General features: G+C 46.8%; 1 protein-coding gene across 1 annotated transcript in view; it reads right to left on the bottom strand.

Moving 5' to 3' along the window:
- Positions 1–10,064, bottom strand: part of LOC111963729 (1-phosphatidylinositol 4,5-bisphosphate phosphodiesterase delta-1) — a 20,643-nt gene extending 10,579 nt beyond the window's left edge. The window contains exons 1-4 of the mRNA XM_023987223.2: positions 10,046–10,064; positions 9,645–9,873; positions 7,139–7,268; positions 6,698–6,926 (exon numbers count right to left, since the gene is read on the bottom strand). Coding sequence (XP_023842991.2) covers positions 6,698–6,926; positions 7,139–7,268; positions 9,645–9,873; positions 10,046–10,064 — 607 coding nt within the window. The remainder of the gene's footprint in view (positions 1–6,697; positions 6,927–7,138; positions 7,269–9,644; positions 9,874–10,045) is intronic.
- Positions 10,065–11,616: the final 1,552 nt, after the last annotated feature.

Here is an 11,616-nt window from a genome sequence, read left to right as displayed (position 1 = left end):
CATGTGATTCTTCTGCTTTGCTGGGCGAGGAGGACAGAATGAGTTAGGGATTGGGCCTTGTTAAATAGCTTGTAACGTGTTCCTCCTCCTCTTCATACGAAGAGGAGGAGTAGTGATTCGACCAAGCGCAGCGTTATGTGATATGACATGATATTTATTAAAGTAAAGACGACAACACGAACTTCACTAAAACTAACAAAACAACAAACGGAGTAGACAAACCTGAACGTAAGACTTAACATGTAACGCAACGAACGGACAGAAAAATACACATAAAACGACAAACGAACGAGAACAGTCCCGTATGTGCAAACATAGACACAGGAGACAACACACCCACAAACAAACAGTGTGAAACACCTACTTAATATGGCTCTCAATCAGAGGAAATGAAACCACCTGCCTCTAATTGAGAACCATATCAGGTCACCCTTAAACCAACATAGAAACAAAAACATAGACTGCCCACCCAAACTCACGTCCTGACCAGCTAACACATACAAACTAACAGAAACAGTCAGGAACTACATAACCCCCCCTCAAGGTGCGTACTCCGAACGCACCACCAAAGTCTAGGGAGGGTCTGGTGTGGGCATCTGACCATTGTGGTGGCTCAGGCCGGGCGAGGTCCCCACCCCACCATAGTCAATCCCAGCTTACGTCTCCCCCTTAGAATGACCACCCTCATCTTACACCCACTTAATTTTAATGGTAACCTTAATATAAGGGCAGCACCGGACAAAGGGCAGCACCGGATAAGTAGCTCAGGACAGAGATATTAGCACAGGACAGAGAGGTAGGTCAGGATAGAGAGGTAGCTCAGGATAGGGCAACTCCGGACTGAAGGGCAGCTCCGGACAGAGAGACAGCTCTGGACTGAGGGGCAGTTCTGGATAAATGGCGCGCTCTGGGCTGAGGGCAGCTCTGATGGGACTGGCGACGGCTAACTGGACGCTCATGGCTGGCATGACGGCTCTGACGCTCATGGCTGGCTGACGGCTCTGGACGCTCATGGCTGGCTGACGCTCTGGACGCTCATGGTGCTGGATCTGACTGGCTCTGGACGCTCATGCTGGCTGACCGCCCTGGACGCTCATGGCTGGCTGACGGCTCTGACGCTCATGGCTGCTGACGGCTCGGCTGACGCTCCATGGCTGCGCCTGACGGCTCTGGCGCTCATGCTGGCTGACGGCTTGGCAGATCCTGTCTGGTTGGCGTCTGGCAGATCCTGTCTGGTTGGCGGCTCTGGCAGATTCCTGTCTAGTTGGCAGCTCTGCAGATCCTGTCTGGTTGGCGGCTCTGGCGATCCTGTCTGGTTGTGCGGCTCTGGCGTGATCCTGACGACGAATGGCATCTAGCGGCTCCATGAACTGGTGAACTAACGGCTCTGACGGCTTGGGACAGAGGTACGGGAACGGCTCGAAGTGGCTCGCGACGGAGACGGATGCTCAGACGGACGCTGGTGGAGACGGATGGCCCAGACGGCGCTGGGGAGGACGGATGGCTCAGACGGCGCTGCGGAGAACGGATGGCTCAGAGGCAGCGCTGGGGAGACGCCCGAGGTGCTCAGACGGCGCTGCGGAGACGGATGGCTCAGACGGCGCTGGAGACGGATGGCTCAGATGCGCTGCGGAGACGGCATGGGCTCACGATGACGCTGCGGAACGGATGGCTCTGGCTGATCCTGGCTGCGGAATGCTTTGCGCTGCCCTGTCTGGCGGAAGGCTCTAGCGGCTCCTGTCTGCGGAAGGCTCTAGCGGCTCTGTCTGGCGAAACGCTCTGTAGGCTCATGGCAGACGGGCGGCTTTGCAGGCTCATGGCAGACGGGCGGCTTTGAGGCTTCCATACAGACGCGGCAGTTCATGCGGCGCTTGCCAGGCACGACAGTTCAGCGCCCGTTGGGCAAACGGCAGACTCTGGCCGCTGAGACGCACTGTAGACCGTACGTGGTGCCTAGTACTGGACTGCACCGACTGCGATGACACGCGACTTCAAGCCTAGTGCGGGGAGCGGGACAAGCACACTGTACCTCTCCGAAGCGCACATAGGCCGTGGTGCTGTTCTGGTACCGGCCACTGGTGTACCGGGCTAAGGCACGCACCTCAGGGCGAGTGCGGGGAGAAGGAACAGTGCGTACAGGGCTCTGGAGACGCACAGGGTGCTTAGTGCGTGGTGCCGAACTGGAGGCCACCGGGCCGAGAACACACACCACAGAAGAGTTCGTGGAGAGGAACTGGCTCTGAAAGACGCACTGATTGAACCTGGTAGCGTTTGGTGATTAGGCACTGAGTGGTACTGCGGCTGCGGCGGAGGCGCCGAAAGCACGACGCGTGCCATGGGAAAATACTGGACTCCCAGAGACCGAGTGCAACCTGCCTGAGACGAGCCTGTCACCTTAACCGGTTGAATACTCCCGTTCGCTTTTTCCGACATGCGGTGGAGGGGAATAACCCGCACCGGGCTATGCTAGCGACAGGACATGCGTAAGGGCCATGTACCGCCCGAGGCAACCAGCAGACAGGCAGTGTGCGCTCATTGAACGTCATGCCTGCCAACTACACCGGGGATGTCATGGACACAGAGCTAAGCACCATGACACCGGCTCACAATGCCAACACGCCTACCCATGGATGAACGTACGGCGACCACCGTTGGACTCGCTCTACTGCGTAACACGGGTGTCCTGCCCGCTACTCCGCTCTCCACAAGGTAAGCCTGGGAAGTGGCGCAGGTCTTCCTTACTCTGTCCCCTTGGCCCACTACCTCTTAGCCGCCCCCCCAGAAAATTTTAGTAGTTGGGTAGTACTCACGGTCCTTTCGGGCTGTCCGGCTAGACGCGTCCCCGTTCATAACCGTCCGTTCTCTCTCGCTCGGTCTTACTCAGCTCTCCGAGTGCCTCCAGCCTGTTCCCTATTGAGAGCAGCGATCCTTTATCTCAGCCAGAATCTCCTTCCCTCATGTGTCAGCCAACCCTTACTCACAAATATCCTCTCCATGTCCATTCCTCCTTCTTCGCTGTCCCTGGTCCCCGTTACACCGCTGCTTGATTTTTGTTGGTGAAATAGTGTTCTGTAACGTGTCCTCCTCCTCTTCAATAGCGAGAGGAGGAGTATGGATTCGACCATAGGCGCGAGCGTTGCTGATTATGCCAATGATATTTGATTACAAGTAAAGCGACACCACGAAACTTCAACTTAAAACTAACCAAAAAACAACAAACCCGGTAGATAGCACACCCCCCCCCCCCCCCCCCCCCCCTACCTCGAACGTAAGACTTACATGTAACGCAGAACGAACACGGACCAGGAAAATGACGACATAAATACGCACCACACGAACAAAACAGTCCCGTATGGTGCAACATAGACACAGACACAGGAGACAACCACCCACAAACAAACAGTGTGAAAACACCTACCTTAATATGGCTCTCAATCAGAGGAAATGAAAACCACCTGCCTCTAATTGAGAGCCATATCAGGTCACCCTTAAACCAACATAGAAACAGAAAACATAGACTGCCCACCCAAACTCACGTCCTGACCAGCTAACACATACACAAACTAACAGAAAACAGGTCAGGAACGTGACAATAGCCCTCCCAGATATACAGTGCCTTCAGAAAGTATTCACACCCCTTGACACATTTTGTTGTGTTAGAGCCTGAATTGAAAATGTATTAAATTTWGATTTTTTTGTTCACTGGCCAACAAACAATACCCCATAATGTAAAAGTTGAATTATGTTTTTCCTTGTTGTTATTTAATTCATAAAAAAGGAAAMGCTGAAATGTCTTGAGTCAATAAGTATTCAACCCCGTTGTTATGGCAAGCCTGAATAAGTTCAGGAGTAAAACATTGCTTAACAAATTACATAATAAGTTGCAGGGACACACTATGTGTGCAATAATAGTGTTTAACATGATTTTTGAATGACTACCTCATCTCTGTACCCCACACAAACAATTATCTGTAAGGTCCCTCAGTCGAGCAGTGAATTTCAAACACAGATTCAACCACAAAGACCAGGGAGGTAATCCAGTGCCTTGCAAAGAAGGGCACCTATTGGTGGATGGGGGAAAATTCTTACCCATTGGTAGATGGGTAAAAATTCATAGCCACTGGGGCCCGCCGGTGTAACTGCTAAACTGCTTGCTGACTGTACACTGTACKGTATGATTGTAGTGTTAGTTCTAGTAGCTATGTTGACTATGACATCTTGTTTGCAACTTTTGGACTAATGATTACACCCTACATCTGTTAGATGCAGGCAAAAGTGTGCAAGGCGGTATGGAATGTGTCACTGTCTGTCACCATGACTACAAAAAATWACTTTTCAACCTGTGCACGTATGTTGTAAACTGTCATTCATTGGCTAGGTTGCTCCTGCTGACTCCATATTCGGGTGTGGTATTCTGTAAGGGGTCCGTAACTGGTGGCAGTGAAGTCAGACGCAGGCGACTTTATAACCACCGGCATCCAGAATAATAAAGAATGGGTACAAAACCCGTCGCTCACCAGACAACAATGTGCACAAGCACTTACAACAAACAATACCACACAAAGACATGGGGGGAACAGAGGGTTAAATACACAACACGTAATGAGGGAATGAAAACCAGGTGTGTGGGAAAACAAGACAAAACAAATGGAAAATGAAAAATGGACCGGCGATGGCTAGAAGACCGGTGACGTCGACCGCCGAACAYCGCCCGAACAAGGAGAGGAACCGACTTCGGCAGAAGTCGTGACAGTAGCAACCTAATGATTGGAGTATAAAGTGAGGTGGATGAATGGAATATGAATGACAGTAGCCTAAACCTATCGATGTTACATTGAACTGGGTGAATGGAATATGATTGACAGTCACCTAGTATACTGTAATAGAAATAAGGCCGTGCTCATAAAAGGCACCGACCACCACTGTGTTATGGGTATGCTTSTCATCAATAAGGACTGGACAGTTTTTCAGGATAAAAAAGCAATGGAATGGAGCTAAGCACAGGCAAAATCCTAGAGAAAAATCTGGTTCAGTCTGCTTTCCAAAAGACACTGGGAGATGAATTCAACTTTCACCAGGACAATAACCTAAAACACAAGGTCAAAAATACACTGGAGTTGCTTACCAAGTAGACAGTGAATGTTCCTGAGTGGACTAGTTAATTCTGCTTGTAAATCTATTGCAAGACCTAGAAAAAGGTTGTCTATCAATGATCAACAACTAATTTGGCAGAGATTGAAGAATTTTGAGAAGAATAATGTGAAAATGTTGCACAATCCAGGAAATCTTAAAGACTTCCCTATAAAGATTCACCGCTGTAATCGCTGCCAAAGGTGATTCTAACATGTATTGACTCAGGGGTGTGAATACTTATGTAAATAAGACATTTCTGTATTTCATTTTAAATACATTTGCAAAAAAWATAATCCAAAAACCTGTTTTCACTTTGTCATTATGTGATATTATGTGTGGAAAAAAAGAATCAATGTAATGAAGTGGAGGAATGAATCATTTCTGAAGGCATTGTATATAATTTAGCCTACATTAGAAAGGTGCCTCAGAAATACAAGTATTTTAGCACATTCATAGAATACCATAAAACTGTATGCTGCCATCGAATACTGCATTCTTACGTACAGTAAAATGAGTGTACAAAACATTAGGAACACCTTACTAATATTGAGTTGTACCCCCTTTTGCCCTCAGAACAGCCTAAATGTGTCAGGGCATGGAGTCTACAAGGTGTCGAAAGTGTTCCRCAGGGATGCTGGCCCATGTTGACTCCAGTGATTCCCACAGTTGTGACAAATTGGCTGGATGCCCTTTGGGTGGTGAACCATTCTTGATAGACACGGGAAACTTTTCAGTGTGAAAAACCGAGCAGCATTGAAATTCTTGACACATTCAAACTGGTCTTGTACATTCACCCTCATCTACACTGATTGAAGTGGATTTAACAAATTACATCAATAAGAGATCTTAGCTTTCACCTGGATTCACCTGGTCAGTCTGTCATGGAAAGAGCAGATGTTTTTAATGTTTTGAACACTCAGTACACATGCTCCCTTATATAGTGAGTTCATGTATGTGTGTCTGAGCGACTCTCCTCACCTGAGTCATCCAGCTCGTATTGAGTCAGTACTAGAGTATCTCTCCTCACCTGAGTCATCCAGCTCGTATTGAGTCAGTACTAGAGCATCTCTCCTCACCTGAGTCATCCAGCTCGTATTGAGTCAGTACTAGAGATCTCTCCTCACCTGAGTCATCCAGCTCGTATTGAGTCAGTACTAGAGCTATCTCTCCTCACCTGAGTCATCCAGCTCGTATTGAGTCAGTACTAGAGCATCTCTCCTCACCTGAGTCATCCAGCTCGTATTGAGTCAGTACTAGAGCATTTCTCTCCTCACCTTGAGTCATCCAGCTCGTATTGAGTCAGTACCATAGGCATCTCTCCTCACCTGAGTCATCCAGCTCGTATTGAGTCATACTAGAGATATCTCTCCTCACCTTGAGTCATCCAGCTCGTATTGAGTCAGTTACTAGGGCATCTCTCCTCACCTGAGTCATCCAGCTCGTATTGAGTCAGTACCACATTATCTCTCACCTGAATCGTCCAGCTCGTATTTGAGTTAGTACCACAGCATCTCTCACCTGAATCGTCCAGCTCGTATTGAGTCAGTACCACAGCATCTCTCACCTGAATCGTCCAGCTCGTATCTCTGTATGAGTCTTACAGCGTCCTCCATGGTGGCCACCTCACGCTGCTCGTTCAGCAGGAAGTTGAGCAGGTCTTTGACACTCATCTGCTCCCCCGTAGTGGCGTACTTCCCATAGATCACATCGATCTCCTCGCGATATATCAGCAGGTCATAGAAGTGTTTGATCTCAGGACCTTCCAGGGAGCCCGAGTTAGACTTGTCACATTTCTGTAGGACAAGATCATTAACAAAACAGTACTAACGAGATACAGCACATTGAGTTCCTCCTCAGACAAAGTCAAATGCTTTGAGACATAGCATAACCTTAAATGAAACCCATATACATACAGAAACATGACAGAACTGCATTAGGAGCTGCCTGTACAGACTCTACAACACCCTCCTTGTAAGTCATTGACCAACTGTAGCTGTCCACTCACTGAAAACAGCACTTCAGCGTACATGTCGTCCACCTCGATGTTGATCTGGCGGAGGAAGTGTTTCAGCTCCTTCAGAGTCATCTTGTTGTCCTTGTTCTTGTCTGCTTTCCTCATACAGTTGAAGATCCAGCTTTAAAACGCCCAGATTTAAGGATCAATCATTCACCATGTAGGAATGTGTCAAAGATAAATACACAACGCAGAGGATGAGAGGACTAAAAACTAGAGTCCTAATGGTTAATAGCGAATTGTAAATATGAGTTGGGTTTCAGTTCAACAACTGTTAGAGTCTGTGGAATGACACTCCTGAACTCAGAGCGACGTGTGCCACATTGTAATTGGTCTGTACATTGAGTCGGGGGCAGGATACTTGTTATTTGGCCATTAGCCAAGTTGTACTGCAAGGACTTCTGATTGGTCAATCCCAGGTTAGGGTGGGGGGTTATAAATGGCATCCTGTTCCTTTGTTCGGTGGGGAAAAGCTGAGGACAGGGGAGACTGAACATCTACCTCCCAGCATAATTATTATTATTATTATTATTTTTTTTTTTTCACCTTTATTTAACCAGGTAGGCTAGTTGAGAACAAGTTCTCATTTTCAACTGCGACCTGGCCAAGATAAAGCAAAGCAGTGCAACACAAACAACAACACAGAGTTACACATGGAATAAGCAAACATACAGTCAATAACACAATAGAAAAAAATTAAGTCTATATACAGGCTGTGTAAAAGGCGTGAGGAGGTAAGGCAATAAATAGGCCATAGTAGCAAAGTAATTACAATTTAGCAGATTAACACTTGAGTGATAGATGAGCAGATGATGATGTGCAAGTAGAGATACTGGTGTGCAAAAGAGCAGAAAAGTAAATATAAAAAMTATGGGGATGAGGTAGGTAGATTGGGTGGGCTATTTACAGATGGACTATGTACAGCTGCAGCGATCGATTAGCTGCTCAGATAGCTGATGTTTAACGTTAGTGAGGGAGATATAAGTCTCCAGCTTCAGCGATTTTTGCAATTTGTTCCAGTCACTGGCAGCAAAGAACTGGAAGGAAAGGAGGCCAAAGGAGGTGTCGGCCCTGGGGATGACCAGTGAGATAYACCTGCTGGAGCGCGTGCTATGGGTGGGTGTTGTTATCATGACCAGTGAGCTGAGATAAGGCAGGGCTCCACCTAGCATAGACTTATAGATGACCTGGAGCCAGCGGGTCTGGCGACAAATATGTAGTGAGGGCCAGCCGACTAGAGAATACAGGTCGCAGTGGTGGGTGTTATAAGGGGCTTTGGTAACAAAACGGATGGCACTGTGATAGACCGCATCCAGCCCGCTGAGCTGAGTATTGGAAGCTATTTTGCAGATGACATCGCCGAAGTCGAGGATCGGTAGGATGGTCAGTTTTACGAGGGTAAGTTTGGCGGCGTGAGTGAAGGAGGCTTTGTTGTGAAATAGAAAGCCGACTCCAGATCTGATTTTTGACTGGAGATGTTTAATATGAGTCTGGAAGGAGAGTCTACAGTCTAGCCAGACACCCAGGCATCTGTAGTTGTCCCCACATTCCAGGTCAGAATCGTCCAGAGTAGTGATGCCGGGCGGGCAGGCGCGGGCAGCGAACGGTTGAAAAGCATGCATCCGGCCCCACCAGCGTTCAAGAGCAGTTGGAGGCCATGGAAGGAGTGTTGTATGGCATTGAAGCTCGTTTGGAGGTTAGTTAACACAGTGTCCAAGGAAGGGCCAGATGTATACAAAATGGTGTCGTCTGCGTAGAGGTGGATCAGGGAATCACCCGCAGCAAGAGCGACATCGTTGATATATACAGAGAAAAGAGTCGGCCCGAGAATTGAACCCTGTGGTACCCCCATAGAGACTGCCAGAGGTCCGGACAACAGGCCCTCCGATTTGACACACTGAACTCTGTCTGCGAAGTAGTTGGTGAACCAGGCGAGGCAGTCATTTGAGAAACCAAGGCTATTGAGTCTGCCGATAAGAATACGGTGATTGACAGAGTCGAAAGCCTTGGCCAGGTCGATGAAGACGACTGCACAGTACTGTCTCCTATCGATGGCGGTTAAGATATCGTTTAGTACCTTGAGCATGGCCGAGGTGCACCCGTGACCAGCTCGGAAACCGGATTGCACAGCGGAGAAGGTACGGTGGGACCCGAAATGGTCAGCGATCTGTTTATTAACTTGGCTTTTGAAGACTTTAGAAAGGCAGGGTAGGATAGATATAGGTTTGTAGCAGTTTGGGTCTAGAGTGTCACCCCTGTTGATTTGTCCTTCTCAAATAAACCTATTTTTCTCCCCCTGATTTGCTTTGGAGTTTGTGATATTGAAGAATAACATAAATTGATAGCAACCAGTTGCTCGGAGCTTAAATGTTGACTTATACACATTGTAGATGGGAATCCACTATACTGAATAGGCTGGACAACTATTTAACCCCAAGTAACTAAACAATGTTTTAGTTGTGAATTGCAAAGCAAGCAGATTAACGGAAGAGGATACTGCTCGCTCGTCTGCTGGTGGTTGAGTTTCTTCATGTTAGAGAGGATCTTCTCCAGACCATGGACCCACTGCCTAGCCTCCTCCACCGAGGTAGCTATCAGGTCCAGGTTCCTCCTGCGGCCCTTAAAGATGATGGAGAAACAGAGGTCCTCCACGTGGGCCTCTGTGTGCTTCTGAAGACCCTCCGACTGCCGGCCCTTACGCACAGAGTCTATCTCATCAATGGAAACTGAAAGGGGAGACAAGAAGGGGAGTGAGGTTAGAATTGTTTATGAAATCCTGGTCCTGAAGTCTCACTGCATGCTTGGTTTCATGGCAGCTGAGATTTGATAGTTTCTTGGTTAAAACCAAAGAGCCTCAAGATCCAGGCTAGGGAAACGGTGTGATGACATGGCTGTCACCAGGGCTTGTCCCAATCATGTCTTCATCACATCTACCCCAGACAGAAACATATAGGAGAGGGTGGGTTTGATAGGACAGGACAGGGTGGTAGAGGAGGCTAGGCAGGAAACCTCTCTGTCTCAGTGTGCCCTTCACCCACCCACAGCACCCAACAGCCATCTGCCTATCTACACACTTCGTTCCCAGTTTCTGTTCCTATACACCCCAACCTGTGTAACTGACTGGAGGAGCATGTCAGTCAGATTTAGTCCCTGGTATCTACTGGTCAGTCAGTTACACAGTCAGTATCTAAATAATATGTATGAAATGCTTGATAGTGTATGTGATGTAAACAGAGAGGTCTACTTTCTTGGGGACATAAATATTGACTGGTTTTCATCAAGCTGTCCACTCAAGAGGAAGCTTTTCAGTCTAACCAGTTCCTGTAATCTGGTTCAGGTTATTAATCAACCTACCAGAGTGTTTACAAACACTACAGGAACAAGATCATCCACATGTATCAATCACATGTTTACTAATACTGTAGAACTTTGTTCTGAAGATGTATCCGTAACATTGGATGCAGTGATCACAATATAGTGGCAATATCCAGGAAAGACAAATTTCCAAAAGCTGGTTCTAAAATAGTGTATAAGAGATCATACAAACATTTCGCTGTGGACGATGTTAAAAATATTTGTTTGTCTGATGTGATTAATGAGGAGCATCCAGACGCTGCACTTGATGAATTTATGAAGTTGCTTTTTACAATTATTGATAAACATGCACCTGTTAAGAAACTGACTGTTAGAACTGTTAAGGCTCCATGGATTGATGAGGAAATTAATAAACTGTATGGTTGAAAGAGATGGGGCATAAGGAGTGGCTGATAAATCTGGCTGTACATCTGACTGGCTGACTTACTGCAAATTTAGAAATTGTGTTACTAAACTCAACAAAAAAGAAGAAGAAACTGTATTATGAAGCCAAGATCAGTGATATAAAGAATGATGGAAAAAACTTTGGAGTACTTTAAATTAAATTATGGGCACAAAGACATTCAACTCCATCTTTCATCGAATCAGATGGCTTATTCATCACAAAACCATTTGATGTTGACAATTATTTTAATGATTATTTCACAGTCAAACTGGGCAAACTTATGCAGGAAATGCCAACAACAAACAGTGAGTAATTGTATTCATGCATTAAAAAACTAATAATGAAAGAAAAGCATTGTAATTTAGTATTTCATAAAGTCAGTGTGGGAGAGGTGGGGAAATTATTGTTATCGATCAATAATGACAAACCTCCTGGCATTGACAACTTAGATGGAAAGCTACTGAGGATGGTAGCTGACTCTATAGCCACTCCTATCTGTCATATCTTTAATCTGAGTCTATAGCCACTCCTACCTGTCATATCTTTAATCTGACTCTATAGCCACTCCTATCTGTCATATCTTTAATCTGACTCTATAGCCACTCCTATCTGTCATATCTTTAATCTGTGGCTTCCCTCCAGGCCTGAGGACAAAGACTTTCCTCTCGGCTCAGATTAAAGATATGACAGATAGGAGTGGCTATAGAGT

This window comes from Salvelinus sp. IW2-2015, linkage group LG5, assembly GCF_002910315.2.
Source record: "Salvelinus sp. IW2-2015 linkage group LG5, ASM291031v2, whole genome shotgun sequence".
Taxonomy (NCBI): domain Eukaryota; kingdom Metazoa; phylum Chordata; class Actinopteri; order Salmoniformes; family Salmonidae; genus Salvelinus; species Salvelinus sp. IW2-2015.
Note: the sequence above shows the minus strand (reverse complement) of the source record. Positions and strands in the feature narration are given on the sequence as shown.